Raw genomic sequence first — 26,906 nt, forward strand, 5'->3', positions numbered from 1 at the left:
ATATTTGGTTACTGAGGGATTATTATTTTTCAGTACTGAGTAGTAAATGTTCACAGTGTGTATTTAACTAGAGATACTAGAGACACCATTCACGTTCATTTATAATCATTTCATTCATATAAGAAATATGTAGAAATCACACCAAGAAATGTGCTGGTAATTAAATAAATAATAATAATAACACATTTTATTCTATCTAGAGGATCAAACTGGACAATTACAATTAAGAAAACAAAACATCAGTGACACAGAGCAAAATGTTACACTTCACAATGACAGTGAATGAAATAAATAAACTATCTTCTTTATAGGGTGTGTTGGGGAGTCTCCTTGATCCAATGAGAGATTTACTGCACCAACAGATTAACTGTCACAACATACTAGTGTCATCATGTGTTTATTTACTATATTTGTGTAGCAACAACAACAACAAAAATCGAATTCTTATATTTGGGGATTAACTGACAGTTTCCTGATGCATGACTTGTCTCCTACACATGCACACACACGATTTATCTTGTAGTAATTTGCACACGAGACTCAGTTATTTACATGAGGACCCGTGCAAATGGAGGATTATCTTCAAAATGCCTACGCCTGCACTGGCAGATGGCAAAGACACAACTGCATAGATTAGGGTCAATGGGTGCTACACTGCCTCCTATTCTATTTACTGTATATAGTTGTGTTGGCCACAGCAACAAGGCACATCCATACGCCTGATCGTACTGTAACAAACTGTAACTACTGCAGCTCCGCCTCGTTTGCTTTCAACGAGCCTGTGTTTTTCATGTTGTTGGGTTAACAATCTGTATGTGTGTGTGTGTGTGTGTGCATGTCTATCTATAGTTATGAGGGCCAATTTCCGGTTCAATACCATAGTTGTGAGGACATTTTGACATTGTGAGAACATTAAGGCTGGTCCTCACAAATCCAAAGGTGTTTTTGAGGGTTAAGACTTGGTTTTAGGGTTAGAATCAAGTTTAGGTTAGGGTTAGAATTAGGTTTAGGTTAGGTTTAGAATTAGGTTAGGGTTAGGCATTTGGTTTAGATAGTTATGGTTAGGGTAAGGTGCTAGGGAATGCTCCTAAGGGTTAGGGTGTATATAATTGTCTATAGAGAGACAATAGTTGTCCTCACAACTATAGAGAGACAAGTGTGTGTGTGTGTGTGTGTGTGTGTGTGTGTTTGTGCGTGCGTGTGCATGTGTTATTACACGTCCGCAGCTCGATAAACTCAACGCAATTATGTTCTCTTAGATCCCACACTACTCCCCCCCCACCCCCGCCCGCCCCTTTTCCGTTTGGCAAACTGGTTGAACCAGCATGCGCGTCCACGTGCGGCCCCGAGCGTGCACGCGTCCAGGTTCGTTTTTTTTTGCATCTCGTCAAAACAAAGCGGGGGCGCGCCGGCAGCGGGAGCGAGCACACAGCGGCGGTGCACGCTCCTTGAATGAGCCCCCTCTCCTCCAGCACCGCAGCCCGGACCCTCTCCATCCGGCCCATGAGCCCGGGGACAGTGCTCGTCTCCCGGCAGGACTACATGAGAACACCCGCACCCCCCCACCACCACCACCAGCAGGAAGCAGCCGACGGGAGAAGCAGCGGTGAGTGCGGGCTGCGGGGGACGGGCGGAGGTGCGTGACACACGGGAACTTTGTGGTTCCATCCAGATGTTCTCTCCAGATGCGCGTCCACGTTGTTTACTGTCACGCTCCTGGTTAACCACGCAGGTGAAAGACGAGATGGAAAAGCTCCACGTACGCACACGAGTGGCTGCACATTCCCCCCCCAGCGTGGACTGGTGCCTGCGGGTCCGGCCCAGTGAGCAACTGGGTTGTGTCGAATAAACCAGTGGGTCGTGTGTAGCAGGGGGACTGGGAAACAAAAGGGGGTTGATGGGAATGAAAAGAGGAATCGATGTGAGGGTGGTCGCCCTAAAAGACAAGGAGGAGGAGGAGGAGGAGGGGGGGACACAAGCAGAAATGCCAAGACTGGCGTGGCGTGTATACAGTGTGTGTGTGTGGGTTGTGTGTAGTCTGTGTGTGGGTCTGTTTATGTCTGAGATGTGGTGTTAGTCTAATGAAACGGATCAGACACAGCAGTCTGTCACTGATCACTGGATCACACACAGGGAGGCAGGTTTGTGTTGTGTCTTTGTCTGATGACTGACAACAGCCCAGACTGTTGTTCTCCCCTCTGACCAGGGGAGGGCGCTCCACCGTGTACAGTAGGTTTCCATGGGGAGACACCCAAATACACGGTTATACACACAGAGGGAGGGAAAGAGAGAGAGAGGAAGAGAGAGTAGCGTGGTTACGTGGCTTTTACAAGAACAACAATCTGCGCCCACTCACACTCTACATGCACACACATGCAGCTCCATATTTTTCCCTGATGTAATATGCGTGTGTGTGTACTTGTGCTTATATCTTTGTGAGGACCATTCTGAGCGTAGACTTTACAGAGTGAGGACATTTTGGCAGGTCCTCACTTTTTCAAAGGGCTCTTTGAAGATTAATACTTGCTTTGGGGGGATTGAGATGAGAATTAGGTTCAGGATCAGGGATTTAGTTGTGATGGTTTGATCAGGGTAAGGGGCGAGGGAATGCATTATTACACCAATGTTCTCACTCAGATAGGAGTTCAAGAAATTGTGTGTGTGTGCTTGTTTTTGTTGCCTCTAAAGGACCTTTCCCAGTATAAACATTGACTTTGTCAGGACCAGTAGACCTAACTGGGACCGAAGCCTGGTCCTAATGAGGCATAATGTCAATTCTCAGGTTAATTCTAAGGTTAGGGGTAGGACAGGGATTGTGGTGAGGTTTAGGGTTAGGCATGAATCTGTCATGGTTAAAGTTAGGGTCAATGTTTTGGCTAAGCTGTCCACAATGAGTAGAAGTCAATCCAGTGTCCTAACAAGTTTAGCCCTGCAAACTTGTGTGTGTGTGAGATTGTAGTAATTGTCGGAGCGTAGGCTGAGCTCCGATTGCAGAACACTCCTCCATGGTGTTGTAATAACGGTCAGCAACAGGAAACCAAAAGCAGCCGACTCATTTCACACTACATCTCCCTGTTTGGCTGCTGTGCCCCTGTGACTGTGAGATTTACTGTAAATTTGTATCTTGTAGTGCTTTTATGTTCCTCTTTCATTCATTGACTCAGATTTAAGGGCGGCAGCTGGATCTCAACTCGTCTCTGATGCCTCACACATCCATGAAAAAAGCTGTTTGCCTCATATTACTGCTTCAACGTAAACCCAAATAACCATTCCCCCATCCTTTCCTCCCTGGTGCCCAGATGCTCGATGGACTCCGGCGGAGGCATGCCTCCAGGCCCTCCCCCCGACCCCTGTCCCTCAACTTCAGCACCTTCTCCGCCCCTCCCCCGAGCCCGGACATGGACAGCAGCAGCGAGCATCCAATCAGGAGGTAAGGCTCAGTTCCTGGGATTAACATTTCACAACATAAAGCGGCATCCTGGAAAATGCATGAACTATTCATTAGCATTAAAAAAAGATCCCCTCGTCTCCGGTCCCAGAAGATTTCATTAACCATCAGAGCTTTGCCTGCAGCATGTTGACCTAATGACAATGATCTGCTGGTGGGATGTTGGATTGACTCATTTCCTTATGTGTGTACATCTCGTCAGTCTGTACACCTGCTTTCTGTGGGTTTTGGTACTTGTGGGTCTGGAATGTCTTATTTTCTTTTACATGAATTGAAGTTGAGGACATTTTATTTGTATGAAAGTGTGCACTTAAAATTCAGATCACATCTGTGCTCTAGAAGTGAATCACAATTTAGGAGAAGTGCTTGACGCAGACGAATGGATGTGTCACACTCAGAGTTGATCCCGGATGGAAAGCGAAGGGCCCAATAAACACTGGCCAGCTTTTTGCAGATGCATCATGTCGCCATATAGAGCTCCAGAAAAAAAGAGAAATGTTGCGAGAAATGTAATCTGTAGTTTATAGAACCGAAAACAAAGTTCCTCTTATTTTAACACATCTATAAACATTTATTTGTATTTCATTTTATTGTAGCATTTGTACAAATTCAAATGTATATATAACAATAATATTGTGTGGTTTTAAAGAGATTATGAGGCAGAATATTTCAGATTTTATGGATTAAACAAACATGTAATAACATATGAATATGTCAGTTTTTTGATAGCTGGATTTTGTGAACATTGGACAAAGCTATGCTAGCAGTTTCCCCGGGATTCCTGTGTTTATGCTAAGCTAACCAGATCCTATCTCTAGCTTCATATTTACCACACAGACACGAGACTTGTATCAATCTGCTCGTCAACGTCTAAGTGAAATGTTAAAATAAACTTTTAACCCCTGCGTGAGTAGCTCAGACAACACTGATACTGAATATGACACAGAGGGTAGAGAAAGTTTTTTACAAGCTGTTCCAGAGAATAAAAAAGAGGAGGAAGTGGATATGGTCATCAAATATAGATATTATCAGCATCAAGACAACAGTATCAGCCAGTCGCATGTATTGTTCCACTTTTTGACTTCTTGTTCTGCTGCAGCTGTGTTGAAATCTGAGGGGCAGAAACACCCTCTCCACTGTGTTGTATTGTGTCGCTGCTTCCTATCCCTGTTCTTGTTGTTGCCAATAAACCAGATGACTTCCTCCTCCACATCCCCTGAACTGCTTCACTCTGCTTACCCTGCAGATCGCTTGGCATCTGTGGTTCTGCATAAATATTTGTTTGCATCAATGGCTGTATTGTAGCGACAGGAAAGCAGTGAGGGAGGAAGAGAAGGCCTCCGACGGTGCATGTGCTATTGTTATTTCTTCTCTTCTGAGATCCCAGGCGGTGGCCCACCTCTGGGCTCGGCTCCACCCATCCTGCTCTTAACGTGCTGCCCCTCTCTCGCGACGCATTATCCTGTCCTACTTCTCTCCTCCTCTGTCGCCGGCCACTCTTTGTCTTGTCATTGTGCTTTTTCTGTCTGTGTGCTCTCTCTACTTCTCTCTCTCTCTCTATCTCTCTCCAAGACACACACTGCTTGTGCTCTCCTCTCCCCCCTCCGGCTAACTCCTCCTTCTCCTCTTTCTTCTCCTCCTTCTCCTCCTTCTTCTCCTTCATCTCCGTATCAGTGCTTGTCAACCCAGAGCCTGACCTTCTTTCTCTCCTGTCCAGCACCTTGCGTGTACATCCTCTCATCTCTTCCTTTATATCTCCCTCATGAGGACTCTGCACCGGCTGAAGTTGATGAGCTCCCCCAGCCTGAGCGAGCTGGGCAAGAGTGAGAAAAGTTCACCGGAGGACAGAGGGGAGAAGCAGAAGAGGGCAGGAGCCAACGCCACCTGGAACAGGTACGACGTATAAGATGCAGGAATGGCTGGTGTTTAAATACTCCGTGATTTAGACCGATCTAACCAGTTCAACGTTACAGCATCCACAACGCCGTCATCGCAGTCTTCCAGAAGAAAGGTTTGGCAGATAACGAACTCTACGTCCTCAACGAAAGTGTCCGGTGAGTTTAATCACAGAAATAGACGCATACAAACACAGCACAGGGAAAACCTACCTTATTTTAGACTGTCGATGTCATTCTGTGCTATAATTAGTTTAATTACTGTCTCTCCTGTGTATGCTGACTGAATGATTTCTTGTGAATGAGGTTGTTTTGTGTGTGTGTGTGTGTGTGTGTGTGTGTGTGTGTGTGTGTGGGCCTGGGGAGTCATGTGGTCCAGCCAGATATCTCATTATCTTACCAGACCAGATCCCTCCCTCCTATCACATCAGCCTCCGTTGTAGCTCAGTAACACATTTCCATGTACAGAAAAGCCACTAAAGGATTCACACACACACACATTTCTTAAACTACACAGCAGACGCTGGATTATAACGCAGGGAAACATGGGCTTTGGTAGATTGCTATTCGTTCTGTGGTTCAGTCTCCTCGAGTAGTTATGAACACGTACACACACATTGTTACTGACAGCGATTGAACAGTTTTCATTATAAATGTTTATGTAATAATTGTTGGTTTTCTCAGGCATCTGCTGAAGACTGAGCTGGGGTCCTTCTTTACTGAATACCTTCAGGTAACACACCTCTGATTTTAAATTAGAACTTTATTCAGATGCATGAAACTCCCTGGTAAATTGAAAAGAAGTATTAATTATAGAGAGAACACTTGACAGTGACAGCACCTCAGATAATTACTGTTTTCCTTTCACAGAACCAGCTGCTGACAAAAGGCATGGTCATCCTCCGGGACAAGATAAGATTCTACGAAGGTACGAGTGCTTTCATAGTCGTCTGAAAATATATTGTAGAGAACCAAGCCTAAATTACCTGTCCTTTTGGTCCTTTCGATGCAGGTCAGAAGTTACTGGACTCTCTGGCAGAGACGTGGGACTTCTTCTTCTGTGACGTCCTCTCCATGCTGCAGGCCATCTTTCATCCGGTGCAGGTACACAAACGTCTCCAGACTCAGCTTGTTTGGGTTGTGTGTTTGCTGCCCAAAGGGTAAGTCTCAAACTGCTCTGGTGTTTTCCGTGTGCAGGGTAAGGAGCCCTCGGTCCGACAGCTGGCTCTGGTGCACTTCAGGAACACCATCGTCTTAAGCGTAAAGTTAGAGGACGCCCTGTCTCGACCCCGGGCCCGTGTCCCCCCCTCTGTTACACAGATGCTGCTTATTCTACAGGTACGGCCCTGTAGGCACCAACTTCACTGCTTCTCTCCTCTCTCACTGTTTGGAAGTTTCTGTTCTTAATAAGGCAAATAAGCATTCAATAATAACAGTAATAATATGAGTAATACTAATACATTTGATTATTAGATCACGTTTTACCAAGACATTTCACATGGTCTAAAAAAACAGAGAAACCAAGAGAAAGCAAATTACTGTGTGAGTCACTAACACAGACCATAATCATCTGCTGTTTCACCCATTTGGTTAAATGTTAGATATATAATCAGCGTCATCTTTAGTTGACGCTCAGCTCACTGTGTTTGTTTATAGGGGGTCCACGAGTCCCGTGGTGTGAATGAGGAATACCTGAGGCTGGAGTCTCTGGTCCAGAAGGTGGTCTCACCGTACCTGGGCACCCACGGTCTTTGCTCAGGAGACGGAGAAGAGACCGACTGCTGTGTCCTTGGTGAGACAGTGTGAATATAAACCAAAAGGCAAAGTATTGACGCGGAGAAACGTTTTTTTAATCAACACGGCTCCCTCTTCTTCCTCTGGTCTTTCAGAGAAGCGTCTATCGTGGGGCTGGCCCAAGCCCGCAGATCCACCGTCTAAAAACCCTGTGGTACGATCCAAGAGCTACAACATCCCTCTGCTGCTGACCCCGGTGGCTGAGTATGACCCAGATGCCAGCTCTACTGGCAGTGGAGGAATTCGACGCCACTCGGCCTGTGAGATTATATCATGCTCGGAGGAACAAGGACTGGCCTACGCTGACATGGCCCCGGGATCCGAGCTGTCTGGCGCCTCCTCCAACAGGCTGTGTGTGGGCTCTCACTTCAATGGTACGACAAAAGATTGAGACTTCTGTATCCATCATTATGTTATTTGTTATGTAAAAACAATAATCATAATGTTATCTGTAATAATCCCAGGCTCCCTGTCATTCACAGGTATTGTACAAGCAGGAGCCAGTGGCATGGCCTTGCCTCTCCCGTCTCCCTCCATTCATCCCCTCCACTCCTCAGGAGCTCTCCACGGCACCGAGGCCACAACAACAATGACTGATCTTAGTAAGGGCGCATCCTCCTCGCCGCCCAGTGAATCCTCCAGCCCCGAAACCATAATTGGACAAGTGCTCGACTCTGCAGACTCAGACTCAGATGGGATATTTATTGATTTCCCTTCTCACTCATCAGAAGCTATGGGGTACACTCGCGAAGGCAGGCAGAGCATCGTGTAGCGGTGGTCGCCTTTAGGAAAGCACGCGGTACACACATCCATAACCTGGGAAAAAGATAAAACGTACACTTCATTAAAGGGGTACCATCGTCCTTATTTACTGTTGTACGATGGGTTTCCATGACGACTCATTTCAAACCTTGTAACTCCACAATGACATTGTTTAAAAACCATGAAAAACACAACACAAGCTACATTAAAACTGCAGTGGCTGGCCCTATTATTAACTAATTTAGCTTTTTTATTTAATGAAATTGTTATGGGTATTTTGGCTTTATTAACAGGACAATCCAGGTATGAAATGGGGCGAGAGAGCACGGAAGTCCCACAGCAAAGGGCCAAGTCAGAACCGAACCTGCAGCCACTGCAGGACGACTCAAGCTGTCGAGTTTGTCCTTTTTAAATAAATACTGAACCACTGTAGGATTTTGACCTGTTAAGTAAATATAATATAGAAAGATGTCAATATTTATTACATCTCCCATAGAAACAAATTGACTTTAACAAAGACCTTGTCGGTTTTGATCTTTTCATTGGATTTGCTGACGAAAGCATAAAACTAAACTAGAGATTATCATCATGTCCTGTAAGTCTATAGAGGGGCACCTTATCCTTCAAATGGTCAGTTGACAATATTTCTAATGTGCTTTTCTAGTGTTACTCGTCTCTCAAAGCTTTACACCACGAGTCACAGTTACCCACTACACACACATTCATAAAGTGTTTATATGTGCCTTGCTTTACCACACACATAAACTCCCTTAGGGTTCATGGTTTTGCCCGAGGACACTTCAACACATGGATTGGAGGAGGATCGAACCACCAACCCTCTGGTCAGTGGACTACCCACTCTACATCCTGAGGATAAAACCAGGAAACCGAATCAAAGTGGGAGTTACAAGGTTTTCACTCATCTTTTCTGCGGACGTGAATTTTACAGCTGCCACTTAAATGGAAAATGGCTGGAACTTTTTTTCATCATGAGTTTGTTTTGGCAGTAACACAGTGATCACGTCCCACTTTTGTACGACACCTTCTGAAAATGTTGAATTGTTTTTTTTATTGTCAGCCGCACTCAAAGAGGTCTAATGCAAAATTATCTTCTTAGAACATCAGTGTGACAGCATTTGCTTTTTCTCTATTAGCTGTGTGCAGCAGGAGTTTGAGGAATATGCCGATGTTTATTGTTTACAATCGACAAAGACATGAATATTTTGACTGAATGTTGTCTCACACACTGTATTTTGCACCACCACTACCCTGTAAATAAAAGTGCATCGTTGGTTTCTAGGACAGCTAATTAGTGTAAAGTGAGCTTTTACCTTGAATTCAGATTTTAATAAGGCATTTTTAACTGAATCTTTTTCAAATGATGTTTTACCTCAAGCGTTTTGTACTTTACTTTTTTGACAATCTATGATGTCTACGGAGTTGTACTTTGTATTAATTTGTTATACTAGCCCAGTAAAAAAATAAATACATTTTAGTAATGTTTAAAAACATGAGTCATCGCCCCTTATTGTAAATAACTGATTTACTGGAAACAATATTTGTCCCGAGTGATGTTGTGTGAAAAGAGTATGATGCAGCACTGGTTGGTCTTTCTGAAAAGAGGAGGCACTTAAGTTGTTTTACTTAGTGATGCTCCGTTAAATCATCTAAAGTCAAAGCCACTGCCAGGCTTTTAAAAATATTGAGGTCATGAGTCTAACGCCCCCCAATGGAAAGCCCACCCCCTCCTCAGCTCCGTGAAGTTTAACCTGACGCCACCGAGCGTTGGGATTTTTCCTATTTACCTTTCATCTGTGCTTGTTTGCCTGTTAGTTTGTTGCATTACACAAAGTCAACTGGAATGATTACCAAGAAACTTACCGTAAGGATACAGAATGGGTCCTGGAAGATCCCATTAAAAGCTGGTGTGCCAAGATAGGCCGTTTTTCAATACATGGATCCTGATAAAAAACAAAACAGGAACTGAATTTTGGTGCAGATGTGGATCTAGTGAATTTAAATGTAGTCTCATAAGGGCCTGTTGGGCCCGAAGAAATATGTTCTACTAACTGCGAAGCTAGTTTTAAAGGTTAAATGAACCATATTTAGGGCCCGAGCACTGACAGGCACTGACAGACAGTGAGGCCCTATTGAAATTGTAAGGATTATTATTATTTTTCAGGCAAATTAATAGGCTTTTTGAGGGCTTTTACATGCTTTAACATTCTTACCAAAATTTGCAGAAAATTAGAAAGTGGTGAAAATTTACTTTTCATTTATTTTCTGTTATTTTTTTTATTGTTTTAATTTTTAATTTACCTGGATTAATTTAAAAAAAAAATTCAATTTTATCTAATTTTTTCAATTTATTTATTTATTTATTACATTTTTTGTTTTTAAATTTACATAGTTTAAGATATTGTGCAATGCATAGGTGGTTGAAGTTCTGCCAAATATAGGGGTTTAGTATCTTGCCAAGGACACTTCGGCATTGATGGGGAAGAGTGGGAATTCAACCAGCAACCTTCTTGTTGAGGAACGAGCACTCTACCCGCTAGGTCAAACGACCACACACACCGCCTTTACATTGACATTAAGGATTGTATTACCTGCACATGAGAAACTAAGCACAGGAAGAAGATGGACACATTATTTTGTGTGTGTGTGTGTGTTTGTCTGTGTCATTCTATGCTTTTTTTGGTTCAAATTTCAGAGAAAACCATTGTATTTTCTACTAAACTACATATATTTGAAAGCCTTACTTAAAAGTTACTTTTATATTTTTGGATTTTAGATACTGGGTAATTTAACATGATTTTAAAACCTATTGTTAGAGAATAACTCAGTAGTTTCCAACCTTGGCTTCTGACGCCTTAAAAGAATCACAGTGTAGGAAACTTTTAATTCAATATAATTCTGAATTATTTTTATAGTCTTATCGGCCGCTCAAAGCGTTTCACAGTGCAAATCACACTCACCCATTTATGCACGCTTTCACAAAGTACTTCTATATACAGAACTTTTTCTATCACGTAACTTTGGAAAGTTAAAAATAACCACTACTTGCTTTTGTAGTTATAATAATAATAAGATAACAATTATGATTATCATTATTATTGTTAACAGCCTCATTATCATTGTTGTTGTTATTATTACTAATATTATCGTTATAATTATCAATATAATAAATATGAATCTCCACAAAGTTTGTAAACGAGATCACACTGCTTTTGTTTTGCAGTAACCTTTCAAAAATTAAATACCATTGATTTATAAGCGTGCTTTTATTTTGAAGACACCAAACGGAAATGTGTCGGTAGCTGTAGCTCAAGCTAACTGCTGTGTTCTCGCATCGTTTGTTTTTTCCGGTGCTGACGCTGCTCTCTCTGTCGTAGAAGTAGTTTTTTAAACTTCGGCTGAAGGAGAACACGTTGACCGTCCTGGTGATCGAGGTGAGACTCTTTAAATTGTGTCTTTATCCGGTTTTCGTAGTTAGTTGAAGCTAAGCTAGCTGCTAACAGATAGTAGCCTCAGCCCTGGACTAATGCTAAGTGAAGAACATAAACACTAGAGGTGGTGTTGTTGACGTAAGACCAGATGTGAGTCTTGTCTTCTGTTCCTCATGTGATCCTCACGTCCATCAGTTTCATGTGTGTGTCTGTGTGTGTGTCTGTGTGTGTGTTGTGTGTTTTCAGGTGTGTCACCTTGGCTGTGGTCCTCCCTCCTCTCCCCAGTCTCTCCTGGTGGTGGGTGACACTGGCTCCCTGCCAGTCCTCTGCCGATGAAGATGTCCCTGGCCCAGCGGGTGCTCCTCTCCTGGATCTTCGCCCTCATCTTCCTCATCATGCTGGTCCTCAAGCTGGACTCCAAGATCCACTGGAACTGGTTCCTGATCTTCCTCCCCATCTGGACCTTTGACACCATCCTCATCCTCATGCTGATCGTGAAGATGGCCGGACGCTGCAAGCCCGACTTTGACCCCCGAGACGGCGAGCAGAGCCTGAAGAAGCGGCTGTGGTACCTGACGGCCCTGCTGCTGAAGCTGGCCTTCTGCCTGACACTGTGCTCCCACCTGGAGCGGCTGGCGGACATGTGGGTCAGCGTGGTGTGTGTCCCTCTGTGGGTGCTGCTGGGGGGGGCGCTGGTGGAGCTGGGACACAGTGTTTTCCACTACAGGAGGGACTGAATCAGAGGAGCCTACAATACTTGATTTTGAACATGACAGACTTTTTACTCTCAGGCTTCTCGAGCTATGGATGCAATCTGATCCGCTGGATTGGAATCAGAGCTGACGCAGACCTTATGAAGCGCATTGTGTTTCAGGCCGACATGAACGATCCACTTTAGAAGCTGTCTATTTGTCAATGTCATTATGAAATTTGATGTTTCTGCCTCAAGCTCAGCAAGTTACAGCAGGTTCCAAACTCAAGAGGCTCCAAAGAGTTATTCACACTGGTTCACAGGTTTTAAATCCGATAAACGCAGAGCGGGACGTTGGTTTGACGTTCACGTGTGTGCACCGGTTCTTTGTGACACTAAATGTTGCTCTACAATTCACCTCTTCACTTTTTTGGGGGGAGGGCGCACACATACTGTATGGACACACAACTACAGCCTTGTCTGCTGTGTCCATGTTATACTGGTGCCACGTTGACGGTATGAAATGACTCTCTGCAGTAGCATGCACTGTGTACCACTGAACCATCATATATGTTGCTGTCTATGGAGTCACTGTTGCATCTTTGTGTATTTCTGTAAAGCAGTTAGAAATCTCACAACTTCCACATGTGATGAATTTGTCAGTACATCCCAGAATGTCCCTCAGCCACTGAAACTATTCAGTTTGAATGTAATCCGGAACATTCTCTGGATAAATGAATAAGTCCTTTGCACTGTGCGGATAAAGAATTGTAGTTTACATCCTTGTGAATGCAAAATATAATTCTGTAATACATGTAATACAATTTCTGATGGCTGTAAGGCCAATGCTGAGTTTTAACTGTCAAGCTTGAGTTTCAATTCATCCTTTGTCAGTTATAATGCGTTAATCTGGCCGGCACTTGTCGAAGGCGAGTTACAACAGGTAGATCCAGTTCCATCTCGGCTGTTTAGCTGTGGTCGGCCTTTTATTGGTGAAACATGAGCTTTTCGAATGAGATGATGGTTTATTCCAACATGATCTCATTTAGAAGACTAGCACCTACCCTAGCATTTAACTCAAAGTTCCTATGAGGCTGATGGGAATTTCTACAGATATCCTAACATGTGAGGGAGAAGTGGAATGACAGAGCCATGTTTCCAAACCTGTTGTTGAAACCTGGAGGATGTGAAAGGCAGGAGAGACATTAACATCGACCACATCCATATTTTGAACCATTTATTGAGAGGTTCTGATCAGAGTATAAATCACACTACCAAGTCTTATCTTAGGAAATAAAATGTATTTACAACAAAATTTTCACATACATTGGTTTCAAATAAAAACAGACAGTAAATAATATAAATAAGTTCTATGGAAAATAAAACTTGTTTTACAAAAAATATATGCAATTTCTGTATACATTTTCTCACATAGGTGCTAATAACATCTATACTGTACAGTTTTGGTACATACAGTATCATTTACAGCCCTGTGTGAGTCAGAGTCCAGTCTGAAAACAACCTCCTCCTCCGCTTTCGGAGTGTTAGAAACAACAAACTCCATCGTCTAAAGTAACACGGCAGAGAGGATTTCAGGAGATCTGTGACTCGCTGGCGTTCGTTCTCAACCGGTGAACACACACGATTCCTACAGCAGGGAGTGAGAATGGTTGTTTTCAGATTGGCTAGTCCAGTACCTAAAATCGGTGCTTTAAGAGCGAAGCTAAGTAGTGCACAGGCACTGACACACGGGTCACATTACATTTTGTATAGAGCCTACATACATTCGCTAACAAACGTGAAGTGAGCTACTTAGCTTACATTCTTAGGCACTGTTAAAATACTTGGGGGGGGGGGGGGTGCATCCACGTTTCGCTACCGGAGAAATGTGGCCGTGTCAGCAAAGAAATGGAATGCACCTGCTCGTCTAATTACAAATTAGAAAGACCAGTCCGTGTCTAAAGGAAGGATACAGTTGCAAATATTTTAACAAAGCCGCAGCATACGTTGCACAGTAAAAATAGAATACTAGACACCGAGACATTCATAGCAAGAAGTCTTTCTCTGTTTGGGGCGTGTGTGTTTTCAGGGGATGTTTTAACAAGTGCTGCTGGGGTCGAGTGTCCTGAAGGGGCGTGGCCTGTTTCCCCTGCACCGAGTCCTTTACTCTGGCTCCTTTAGAGGGCACAAGTGTCCGACTGTCAGATCCCGGCTTAGAGGAAGAGCCCCGAGAGTCACTGTGGTGGTGCGCCTTAGGCCGACTGTCTGTGAAGGAAAGGGCGAAAGTTTGGTGAGCATCCATCGGCTTAAAGAGGTCAAAGGTGATGAGTGTCCGTGGTTTGTGTTCCGGCGGTGTCGGACCAGAGGATTTCTTCCTCTCGTCCTTACCGCCGACGTCTTTATCCTTCTTTCCTTCTTTCTTAACCTGAATGTTGGCAGGTTTGGGGGGGCCCGTCTTCCCGTCTTCTCTCCCCGACTTCGCCGGCGTACTCGACGTGTTGCTCTCCTTGCCCTCCCTGTGCCCGCTCTTCTCCTTCTTCCCGTGTGAAGACTTGTGTTTGTGCGAGCAGGCGTCTCGAGCCTCCTCTCGGTCGGGCCTCGTGTGAGATGCCGCGTGTGCACCCCCCCTGTCTTTCTCGTGCTCCTTCTCTCTCCTGACATGGCCCTGCGTCTTCGAGTCCCACTCCTTGGCCCACTTCTCCTCTTTCTGAGCATGCAGGGAAGTTTGAGAGGCTTTGCTGCCCTCTCTTGTCCGCTCCTCATCCTCCTTTTTCCTCATCTGTGGCACAAGCGGTGTCGATGGGTTTCCCTCTCTTCCCGCCTCGGCCTTCACTTTCTCATGCTCTCTCATCCTGTCCCTCTCTCTATCCTTGTCTTTCGGCCTGTCCTTTTTATCCCTCTCCTTCTCTTTACTTCTATCCTTATCCTTCTTCTCCTTCTCTTTAGGCCTTTCCTTCTCATCTCTCTCTCGTTTTACTTTCTCCTTTTTGATCGGTGTGTTGTTAGTGGTCGTTATAATATCTTTAGTTTTCTCTTTTAGACTTTGACCTGGCAGAGTCGTCTTCTGCTGCCTCTCTTCCTCCACATTGTTCTCCTTCCTAATTTGCTGTAGTGATTTTAAAGGTGTACTGTCCACTCCACCCTCATGGCCTTTCTGTGGTGTCTGGCATGTGTCTGCACTACAATCCTCCCCTCCCTTCCCCACCTCTTTCTCATCTTCCTCAGCTTTAGGCTCCATTAGTGTATGAGTGAGAACACCTTCGTCTCTCTCCTTCTTTACAAAGTGAACAGACTGTGTCGTTGCCAGCTCCTTCATCTCGGCGCTGTTCTCCTTCTCTTCCTCCTTGAAAATCTGTCGTGGCATATGTGAGGGTGGCCTCTCCCCTCCTTCGATGAACTCTGGCTCCAGCTTGATCACCGCCTTTACAGCAGGGTCACACTCCTTCTCTTCCACCTCCTCGTCGTCCTCGTCTTCCTCCTCGCTTTCCTCCTCCTCATTCTCCTCCATATGAAGCGTGATTTCCCTATGTGCCCGCTTCTCTTCATTCTTCACCTCTTCCTCCTTCACTTCGTGTTGGTGATACTGTTTGAGTCGGATATGCCAGGCCAAGCTGCAGACAGCAGACACTGTCTTGAACTGGTGGACGACTCCTCTGGGGATGAAGTAGATGTCATCGTGGTAAAGTTGGATGCGGGCGTATCGGATCCCCTCCCTCCGGAGCTGGTTCAGCTTGGCGTCATCAATCCACTGTACACACTGGAGAGACAGGAAGACACGTCATTCAGCAATTCCACCATACAAGATCAACTGATGCACTCGACAAGCTAACAGAATAACACTGGGGACTTCTTCAGATATAAATTGATTATCAAGAGACAATGGGGCATGCCATAAATCAATGAAAAGCTCAGGGTTTTCTATTTTGCACTGAAAGACGCAGCACTTTGATTTTACTCTTTACCAAAAGAGTAATGTGTAGTGTTCACTTGTAAGTGAAGCTTTAAAGGATGTCTGACAAGCATCTGCTTATATCTGCTGCACATCCAACTGACATGATTAATAACCCTGACCCACCTGAGACAGCGGGGGTTCATGGAGATCCAGCTGCAGCCTCATGACCACTTCTGGGAAATCTCCAGCGTGGAAACACACAACATCTTTGGTGATCCGGGAAGGGATGTCAGTCCTGTGAGGCGAAGATTAGAGTTAAATCTGAACACAATAAATAACCGGCGGCACCAACTTTTCTCATAGATGTTGTTACATTACAGTGTTATTAGTGTTTTAAACCATCCCTAGATGCAAAGTATTTCTGCACTGTGGACTCACTCCTCTCCGCAGCGCACAGCCTTCAGCACTCCTACAGCTGCAGTCGTCTGTCTCTCAAACCCTTGACCAATGTGATCCGCGTGCGCTCTGGTACGATCCTCGAACAGCATCTCCCGGGGCTCACTGGCTCTGGGTAGATACTGCAGGTTCTTTATCTCATTGGTGGACCTGAAAAACATTCATTAACAACTGTCAGGACATCTTCATGGCACGTCTACGTACCTGTACATTGCATGTGCAGGTACGTGACCAGGCAAAAATAGTTAATGATAAATGTGGCTTTGCTATTCCAACTCTACTTGAAGCTCATTTTTCCACTTTCACAAATGAGGACGATAGTGAGAGGAGGCCACCTGTGCACTGGTAAACATTTACAGACTCAGTATCTCCACTAGGGTTGCCAAGGGGCGGAAAGTTTCCGGTAAATTTCCGGAAACTTTCCGGAAACTTTCCATGGGAAGTTTAGCTCGGGAATTTTGAAAAAAATAAAACTACGCAAATTAAATGCTGAGCAATAAAAACATCATTCAAAACTCTATTTTAAAAATGTATGGAATGCAGCACACGCTGCACGTTGAGTTTCAACCCTCCACTGTGCATTCTTCCATCACATGCACAGATATCTCCCAGCATCCTGCACTCTACAGCAGGGCTGTTGAGGCCTGCTGTAGTGTGCAGGACTAGTCAGGTAAGTTTTGATGATATTACTGGGGGAAATATATTAGCATGCAGATTGAGGATTGTTCATCTACCCTATTTCCATTCATTTATCCATCAATTGTAAAATATGTTTACAGACGATTCCAATTGTTTGGCTAACTATTTATATCTCTGGCATTGCATTTGTGTTATTTACAAACATTTTTCTCATCTTATCTACAGAACAATGCCACGTGCACTATCTCATGTGTGGAGGCATTTCACCCCATCCAATGTAGAAGGAAAGGTTGTGTACATTTGCAAATACTGTGCTAAGACCTATGTTAAGAATGACACAACGATGCAGAAGCATAAAGTCAAGTGCCCAAAGTTTCCTCAGGGCTCAAATCAGCCTATGACACAACAAAATGTTTATATTTATGTCTGTATATGACAAGGTAAATAGAGTTAGTATAAATTACCTACAACATTTCCCGTTTATTCCCGTTAGTTCCCATGGAAAGTTTCCAACTTTGAATATTCCCGGAATTTTGCAACCCTAATCTCCACACACCTTTTCCTTTTGAAGGGCGACTTCGGCATGTCTGCCAAAGGGATCATCTGTTCCCCGGGTCGGACCCACATGATGGGGCCGTCGTCGCTCTCAGTGGGGCTCTGCAGCCGCAGACTGGAGAATGTTCCCCAGGGCAGAGTCCGCTGCGAAAACACAGGGTGAGAAACTTCCAGTTTCATAATGACTCGCAGCCATACACATGGAAAAGAAAGACAGATGTTCACACGTCCTCTAGCTGCGTGTACATAAACAAACATCACAAAAACACTGACCTCCAGGAAGGGAGATTCTTCTAGCATGTTGATGAACTCTGGGAAGTAGTCTCCGACCTCCTCATCCACAGCTCCGACCAGACTGACCTGCCGCATGGCCCCGGCCCGGTATGTTCCCTGGGAGTAGGTCCGCTTCACCTGCAGCAGGAGAACACAGCGGAAACAGATCAGACTCTCACCCCCAGGCATCAATAAATCTTACTATAAATCTAACACTATAAACACATGTAGTCTACTGCCAGCTGAAAATGTTTTAAACCATATTCGCCTTTATGGTCAACTACTCAGGCAACCGTGGTCAATACAGGGATGAGAATTGATGACATTTTATTGATACAAATACCATTATTGACTCTAATCAGCTCGATTCGTTATTGATTCCAATGACTGTTCAGTTTCTGTAGGAATAACCCAGCCTGACTTCTCATTTGGATAAAATGTATCAGCACTGATCCCTGTTCTATCAGCCAATACCAGTGTTGATTTAATAAGCTGTAAGAGTTTTTTCCCCAATGTTTTACAATGTACAACTGGTTCAGAAAGTTTGAAACACTGATGACAGAAAGACAGTCCTGCAGAGAAATTAGTAAAAATAAAAAGCTCTGTGGATTATATTATTAAATCTAGGAAACAGGATGAACAAACATAATGGGCTCAGCTAAATAAATAAGTTCATGAAGTCCAGGAAAACCTCAGCATATAATAGGTCTCAGAATTAACTTCTATGATCATATGGATTCTTCAGTTTGATGCATTTTGTTACTCCATTGTAATAAACTGCAGGAGGTACCTTTTCTGTATGCGTGTGTGGATAAAGACAAAAAATCTTTAGAAAAACAAAAATACTACTTAAATGCAAAACATATTAGAGTAACTAGGAACATGATACATGTATTTATAAACAACATACACTCAATGGTCGAATAGAGCTATGTCTATGCATCTTTTACAACAGCCCTGTATGAACATCTGTCTTAACAAACTGTAAATGATTCAGTTTTTTGTTATATTATCAGATATATGCTTTTATAATACACTTTTTATGTGATATATAACAGTAAGTAGGCTCTGGTCATTTAACTTGACTCCCAGCACAGTGGGTTTAACTTGCTTTTTATGTTCTGATTCTGACGATTTTCTGAGGAAATGTTACAATGAGATCAGCGCCACTGACAGTGTATAAATGTATTGTTGTTATTCTTCTGATTGACTGCTTTCAATGAGCCCTTCGCTTCAGATATCCAAAGCTGCACAGTGCTTTATATACAGACACAGCAAAATAGCAAAGTCCCTCATATGTAAAAAGACGCGGTACCAGTTGCTGTGACATAAATCACAATGCATGAAAATCATTTCTATGTTACTATCAACAAAACTATCAGTGTTACTCAATAAAAAGGAAATAAGATAACAAGCAGAAAATAACAAATAGGAGAGATTGTGTGATCTGTGTTAATGGCTTCACCACAGTGCAAATAGGTGAGATGTGAAACCACAGAGGAAACAGGAGTTTGGTGTTTTTGACAATTACAGATAACGAAAGCAGATAATGATCTGGTCCTGGACGTGTTTACTTCACTTAAACCGATGTGAGAAAAAACACGAATGAGAGTCTTACTCATGCAGAGTCATTCTCAAAATCTCCAGTCTAAAATTACATCATATGTCAAATAACCACAAAAAGTCTAGAAGGAAGATACATTTTTACAGGCGAATTTAAGTTTGCACTTTAAAATCAATTCATATTCATCTACTCTCAAATCTGTAAGTTCCAGAGGATTGACCAGACCAACACTTTATCTTACCCTCTGCAGACACCAGCCCTTTTGACTTAAAAGGTCATACATATACACAAGATTCACTTCCTGCACCAGCATCTCAGACCAAAACAAATTTAGCTTGTTAGTCAGTAAAGCAATGTTTGCATGATTGTGCCGTGCAATGTGTAACTCAAACTCTTATAATTCGGGCGTAGCCGGCGTCACAGGAGACAGGTGTGTTTACAGTGTGTGTGTGTGTGTGTGTGCTCGCAAAGACGTCACAGTGCAGGAGGACGGTGAAAGTTGCTGTGTGCACCCGGGTGTCACGTTTATATCACTGAACATCCGAGCTGTAAGCCACCTCGCCTGTTAATGAGGAGGGCCGATGGTTTCAACAGACGGACTCACATGAACTGACAGCCACACACATTAATCTACAATATCCTCCTTACATTGAAAACTATTGATGGTTAAACGCATAATACATAATCTTTAATTTGGTGTGAAAAAGGGATTCATTCTCCAGAAGAGAAATTGCATAACTATGGATTAAACATACTCCAGGACTGTTTTAGGACAAAGGAGTATTGATCAAGCGGCCATGTCACTAGTGTACTATGTCAACAATTATGTCACTGAAAATTATTTAAAAAAAGGTAAACAGGTTGCAAAAAGGTAAACAGCCATTGTGTGGGCCACAGCCTGGAGGAAAACACTCATACAAATATGTTTAAGTTTTTAAATGCTTTTCTTTTTCTCCGTTTGTTTCTGGTGTCCACATTGCTCCAGAGTTTCTCACAACCCTCAAAAGAGGATTTAGGAAACACTTCTGACCCTATTTCAAATTTAAAAACTCCACGATTACATTTTAGTCTGGAATAGGTAGAAATGGAGACATAGACATCCACATTCATTTTCTGATTGGGTCTCAATTAACCACAATTGAACAACGGGCAACATGGAGAACGACTCACTTTCCGTCCAGGGAAAAATAAATTGTTGAAAATTTCATAACATCTGTTCCTCCGTAGTAGTTTTTCTGCATCTAACTGCAGAGAAAGCTGCTTCCTGTTTGCACGGACACACGCATGCCCAGTGTACGTATATGGTCATGTGATATGCACTTTCACATGTGTTAGTATGGAGGGAAAAGGTTCCTGATCCGGAGCGAATAACATCTGGACAGAGACGAAGCCTCAGATAAAACTAGACTGTATGTTTGTATATGTGTTCCACTCTATCCATCACTCCTGCATGTGAACGAAGTGCGAGTTTGAAGTCTGTGATTCAGACAAACCAGGTTTAAACACGGCCATGAATCAATCAGTCACTTCAGTCGAGGATCACTCGGCAGCGCTGCTTCACCATCATTGTTTGCTGGCGGAAAAATACAAGTCCACCCTCCTTATAATCAACTGACGTTTAATACAAACTGGCTAAAATCAAGAAAATAAACTGACAGCCGGATCGGGTTGGTCTTTGTATAGTAACAGGATCAAATGCATCATCTGCCTCATGTTGGTAGTGGAGGAAAATCCTGGTGCCAGACGAGCTGAAGCAGATCCGATTACAGAGCTCATGGAGTATCAGTGCGATCGAGAGAGAGACCTTGGACAAGTTTTCCTCACGGTGACGGGTCCTTGGAATGAACAATTTTAGGTGTGCCTGACCTAAATTGATTCTTTCAAATTTTGAAAAACATGTTCAAGTGATGTACAGGCTGAGATTCAGGTGTAGGACTGACAAAAGTTTTAAACACGTTTTAAAATTTCAATCTTTAATTTAACAAAGAGCTGTCTACGGTGAATCAAGTTTCTTACTCACATCTAACAGGATGCAGCCACTTGTAACAGATATTAAAAGATGTCTGCTCTTCCTGAACAAACCCTCCTGGTTATTCTTCAGCTATTCATGCCTCATTATTAGAGTTGATGTTAATGTATTTCTAACACACGTGCAAATGGTTAACACTTTACTACTAATATGGAAACAAACAGTGAATCAAATATTAACTAGAATGGCACTCAGTGGAGCACATACCTCTCAGTACCCTTATGAAAACAGATTTTAATTCACTAGATCGAGATTTTTATTTGGATCTAAACCGAATTTAATTTTTAACGTCCCTGACAAGATCCATTAACTGTTCTCTGAGAAATCAAAGAAAATGTTGCAAAATGTCCTGTCTCGCTATGTTAAAGAAAGATGGGGAAAAATTCCGGATCTGCCCCCTGATCTGGATCAGCACCAATATTTTATGAGTTCTTCTTTGACCCATAACACATCCTTCCACTAAGTTTCATGGAAATCTGTCCAGTAGTTTTAGTAATCATAATAACTGACGGACAAATAAACAAATGCAGAGGAAAGCAACTTCCTCTGTGAAGGTAACTGGGGGGATTTCTGATAACAATGACGAATTGGTCTTACAGGCGTAGGATGTATTCAGCCCTTAGTGCCTATTTTTCCAAGTTTTCACGTACAGTAGCTTAAGAAAACTAAAAACAAAGTGAGGTTTGTGTGCTCGATGGTGAGAGTCAGAGCTGCAGGTGAGCAGCTGAGGGGCGTGTGGAGTCAGAGGCAGCATTTTGCATATAATATTTTTCCGCAAATACGAGATACAGCAAAAAGTGTAGTTACACCCAGAAAGGGTTTTTTTTCTTTACAGAGAAACTTCTAAATATGTAAATTTGAGAAACAGGAAACGTCAAACCGAGACTACAACAGAACAGTCCCACATGCAGACCCAGCTGTTGTCCCTTTTACAAAGCGTACAATAACAGTTAAGAACTCATCTATAACTGAAGTTACTTCAGCTCTTCCTTCTTATTCTGACGTGAACGCACAACTCTAACGATCAATACAGAGAACTCACAAGCAGGAGTTTTTCAAGAGACCAATTACAAGTGACAACAGAAGACGCCTCACACACCCTTACAGCTCCAAACACAAACAACAATACCGTCGCACAAAGGACCTGAAAGGGTTGAAGTGTTGTTTCAGTGTGTAACAGGTGAATCTTTGCTGCTCATACCTACAATCTGACACTTCACAGACACAAAGTGCACATTCCTGCACCTTCTCACACACACACCCCCCCCCGTTCAACACAAAACAACCGTCTCACCTGAGAGTGGAAGTTGAGCATGGTCGTCGTCTCTATGTCCTTCTTGCCGAGCACCTCCATCTTCACCGGCGCGTTGGGGAACTTGTAGGAGAAGTAGTCCAGGAAGTCGGGGAGGTAGGACGCCGCTCCGTGGATGATCCCCATCACGAAGGAGGCGGCCTGGCCCTCGTCCTCGCTGAACGACAGGGTCACAAACTCCTGAGCGAAGCGCTGCATCTCGGCCGGGGACAGGGCGCCGAGCTGCTCGCTGTAGGCGTGCGCCACAGACGCCCCCCCGTTGGCCTGCTGCTCCACTTGGATCAGGCGACTGAACTCCAGGCCGGACAGGCCCGGCGCCGGCGTGCAGTGGAGCGGCGAGTTGTAGCCCAGCCGGTCCCTGACCATGGTGGAGATGGAGGCGGAGGTAGCGGCGGGGTCCTGGTGGTGTTGCTGAGGAGCAGCGGTGGCGTGGAGGAGGCCGCTGCTGCCGTCGCTGCTGCTGCTGTTGTTGTTGTTCCCGTTGATTCGACTGAGGAACTCGGGCAGAGCCAGAGACACCCCCGAACAAACCGTCTGGCACGAGCGGTGGTACATCTTGGGTCGGCTGTAGCGCTCCTTCCCCCGCTCGCCGTCTTTGTGCTTCTTTTTCTTCTTCTTCTTGAGTTTCTTCAGCAGGAGGTCCTCCTCGGAAGCAGCGTTGGGCTTCTCCTCAGGCTCTGAGAGAGAGAGAGAGAGAGTAAGAAATCGTTTACACTTCAGGTTCAGCTTTTAAACCTTACAATATGTGGAGCTGTTTGCAGACACGAACTTTGGGAAATGTCTGGACAATTTGTTCCCGACTTTTTCTTTTCACATATAACAATTTAGCAGGAGCTTTTACGAGTCAGACACATTCACAACAACAGGAAAATCTCCTGAGCTCTCGGGTGAGGAGCAGGAGTCAGGACGTGATGTTTAAAACCCGCTGAAGAGATCACTTGTTTCTGTTTACTGAACATTGTCACCGCTCTTATCACCACAAGCTCTCAAACCACGTTATCTCTCCAAGCTGACATCTTCCTCTGTGTCTTCTACGACTCCTCTTCCTTGTGTTCTTTAGGGATTTCTAAATATGCGTCTGTCGTCAAACGGCCACTCGCTCACAGCGAATCCTCTGGATAATCTCCTGCTGTATTCTCACATGGCCTGACTCGGACAATAGCCAGAAAAGAAAAGGCCTGACTTGGACATTTGCCTTGTCACACACACACACACAGAACCTTTGGAAAGTTTCAGGAGATTACCCGGAGTTCAGTGCGTGTCTGCAAACAGCTCTGCTGAGGTGAAGATTTAAAGCAACTTGTGGTTACATCAGAACTTTGAAAAACTTTGAGCACGAGTAAGGAAATGTGTTCCACCAGGTTACATTTTAACAAACTAAATTAATGTGTCTAGTGTTTCTGGTTTTCAGTTTAAAATTCAGATTGAATGTTTGAATTAGATATTTAATCCTGTTGCACTCATTTAATTTGTTGTGTACTAATATAAAGACACACTTTCCTCCACAGATCCCAGTGTGGTGCTGTTTAGAAGAACCCTTGTTCACTGTGTGTGTCCAACACAGCAAAGTGATAAAAGTAATCACACACAATTCAAAGTCATCCAGGAACAGTGAGGAAGAACTGACCTTTCTGTGGAGAAGCCCCCTCTCCGTTCTCCCGGGGGATGTCCTGTGCAGGAGGCACTTTGTGATGTTTCCACTCTTTACTCTTCTTCGTGTCCCTGTCCTTCTCCTTCGTGTCCCTGTCCTTCTCCTTCGTGTCTCTGTCCTTCTCCTTCGTGTCTCTGTCCTTCTCCTTCACTCGGTGATCTGCGGGGACACGAAACACTTTCACATCCATGCGGAGACACATTTAATTTGTATTTTATTTTTTGGTTGTAATTACTTGACTATTGCTAGCAGATAACCTGTGACTCAAGCATTGCATTGCCAGCTTCATGTTATTGTTGTGCATCTGATAATAAACTCTTGAATCTTGAATATCGGTGAGGAGAGAAAACATTTCCACGTGTAGAAAACCCTCCATCTGGGCCTAATAAACACTGGGGCCTGTGGCTCGGAGACTTATGTAATATTCACTTCACGCTTCCATCGCAGTGTTTCCTCCCATGAGGTGTTGATCAGACTCCGGGCTCCGCTCCGGGGGAACCTACCTCTCTGGAGCAGCTTCCCGTCGCCGTTCTCGGTCTTTGTATGGCCGCCAGCCGGGCTCAGTCGCTCCGCAGCCGCCTCCTCCTCCTCCTCGTCGCCCTCCCTCTCCTTCTCCTTCTCCCGGTGCCGCTTCTCTTTCGCCTTCTTCACCTTCACGGGCACCGCCAGGAAGTTGCTGATTTTGAAGATCTTCCTGGCGGGGGTGGCCGGCCCCGCTGTCCCCGCGGCGGCGGCGGAGTGGCTCGCCTTGGCCGGGCCGAAACTCCATTTCGCTGGGCTCCCACAACTCTGCTTCCCGTTGTGCTTGTCCCCTGCGCACACCTCCCCGTTCCCCCGCCGAGGCTTCAGGCCCTTCTCCTCCACCCGGACCTTCTTGGGGCCCGGCGGGTGGATGTCGCTGGAGCACTGCGGGCGGCTCTCCGGCGGCCGCTTGGCTAGCAGGGGTTTGGGGGAATTTGTTTTGCTGTTCGCTGCGAAATGCATGGAGTCCACGGACTCGGCCATCTTGGAAGTTTCTATTTTTTACGGTCAGACGTAAGTGGTGCGTGAGAGCCAGCCTGGGGGCGGGGCTTGGGGAGGCTGCGTCAGACGCACGGGGGACGGCGAGTGGAGGAGGAGGAGGAGGAGAGTGTTTACAGCCGGGTGACAACAACAAGCTGGCTGTGCACACACTGACACACACTGACACACACTGCACAACACAATGCATAACAACAAGCTGGTTGTGCACACTCTGACACTGCACAACACACACTGCACAACACACACTGACACACACTGCACAACACACTCTGACACACACTGCACAACACAATGCATAACAACAGGCTGTGTGCAGCTGGCTGTGCACGCACTGACACATTGCACAACACACACTGACACACACTCATCATATCATATATCATATTATATCATACTCTCTGTATATTCTTTGTATGTATAAGTCTATATACACATATTTATACATGTGTACTTATTATTATTATTATTATATTTACTATTATTATTATATATACTGTTGCTGCTGCCATTATTACTATATACTGCTATTATATTGGTATAATTACTATCATATATAAATATATATTATGTTATATACTATAAACTGTACTATTTTTATATACTGTCTAACAATAACATTACCATCATATCATCAGTACTATTACCATCATCTTGCCACTGCACCTTCTCTACCTATTTATCTTGTGTTTCTGTTTTTATTCTTTCTACCTCAATATTTTTTATTTTATTCTATTGCATTGTATTTTATTGTATTCAAATAAACCGGCTGCTATGACGACTTAATTTCCCTTCAGGGATGAATAAAGTAATCTATCTATCTATCACTCACCGACTGATTGACTTCCTGAACACAACACACTCACTGACTGACTGTTACACTGACTGAGTATAACTTAGACTGACTGAATATAACTGAGACTACAAATAATTTAGTCACAGATGTCGAGTTATTTAAATTAGAACTTTTCAAAATGAGTTAAAAACAAAACACTGGAGTCCAGTTGATGAGATGAAACACCTGCTATAAACAGTCAAATGTTTTTTCAATTGAATTTAAAGGACTCATTCACATCTGGAAAAATACGTTTTTATTTTTTTTCTCACTTTAATCTTATTATTCCAAAAATTTGCTGAAAATTTTTCATGTATATGGATGCAGATAATTGACAAACATTTGTTTTTTCCCGGAGTAAAGCATTACATGCATTGAAATGATCTGCAGATGTTTTGTGAGAATATGTCTGATTTCCAAATTTAACAATTTCCTGCTGCTTGTCAAAGTAATATATTCATTAGTTGTAAATGCTCCGACTGACTCTCTATCCTGGGATCTTTCCTACAATGTCACTAGATGGCAGTATAGCGATGGAAATGTATATTTTTTGTCCCACTGAGCCTGACAGCTGAGTTCACTGCACAACAAGTCATCATATCACCATAAATATTATGTGATTAAAATTTCAAGGAAATCCT

The 26,906-nt window shown here is 43.8% G+C and overlaps 3 protein-coding genes across 3 annotated transcripts; 2 read left to right on the forward strand and 1 right to left on the reverse strand.

Moving 5' to 3' along the window:
- Window positions 1-1,439: 1,439 nt before the first annotated feature.
- On the forward strand, window positions 1,440-9,367 carry prr5a (proline rich 5a (renal)). Its single transcript, XM_061076169.1, has 11 exons — window positions 1,440-1,606; window positions 3,300-3,430; window positions 5,216-5,341; window positions 5,422-5,502; window positions 6,028-6,076; window positions 6,214-6,271; window positions 6,356-6,447; window positions 6,541-6,681; window positions 7,000-7,135; window positions 7,233-7,511; window positions 7,620-9,367. Exons 2-11 carry the CDS (start codon window positions 3,300-3,302, stop codon window positions 7,907-7,909), a joined length of 1,383 nt encoding a protein of 460 aa, XP_060932152.1. The 5' UTR covers window positions 1,440-1,606; the 3' UTR covers window positions 7,910-9,367.
- A 1,848-nt stretch (window positions 9,368-11,215) lies between these two features.
- tmem60 (transmembrane protein 60) lies at window positions 11,216-13,407 on the forward strand. The gene is made up of 2 exons (XM_061076940.1): window positions 11,216-11,351; window positions 11,595-13,407. The coding sequence occupies exon 2, from the start codon at window positions 11,681-11,683 to the stop codon at window positions 12,083-12,085; it is 405 nt and encodes a 134-aa protein (XP_060932923.1). The 5' UTR covers window positions 11,216-11,351; window positions 11,595-11,680; the 3' UTR covers window positions 12,086-13,407.
- On the reverse strand, window positions 13,264-25,406 carry LOC133009438 (lysine-specific demethylase RSBN1L-like). The gene is made up of 8 exons (XM_061076941.1): window positions 24,914-25,406; window positions 24,387-24,569; window positions 22,742-23,436; window positions 17,855-17,992; window positions 17,583-17,725; window positions 16,370-16,537; window positions 16,115-16,226; window positions 13,264-15,796 (listed from the first exon to the last, which is right to left on the reverse strand). Exons 1-8 carry the CDS (start codon window positions 25,392-25,394, stop codon window positions 14,084-14,086), a joined length of 3,633 nt encoding a protein of 1,210 aa, XP_060932924.1. The 5' UTR covers window positions 25,395-25,406; the 3' UTR covers window positions 13,264-14,083.
- Window positions 25,407-26,906: the final 1,500 nt, after the last annotated feature.

This window comes from Limanda limanda, chromosome 8, assembly GCF_963576545.1.
Source record: "Limanda limanda chromosome 8, fLimLim1.1, whole genome shotgun sequence".
NCBI classification, from domain to species: domain Eukaryota; kingdom Metazoa; phylum Chordata; class Actinopteri; order Pleuronectiformes; family Pleuronectidae; genus Limanda; species Limanda limanda.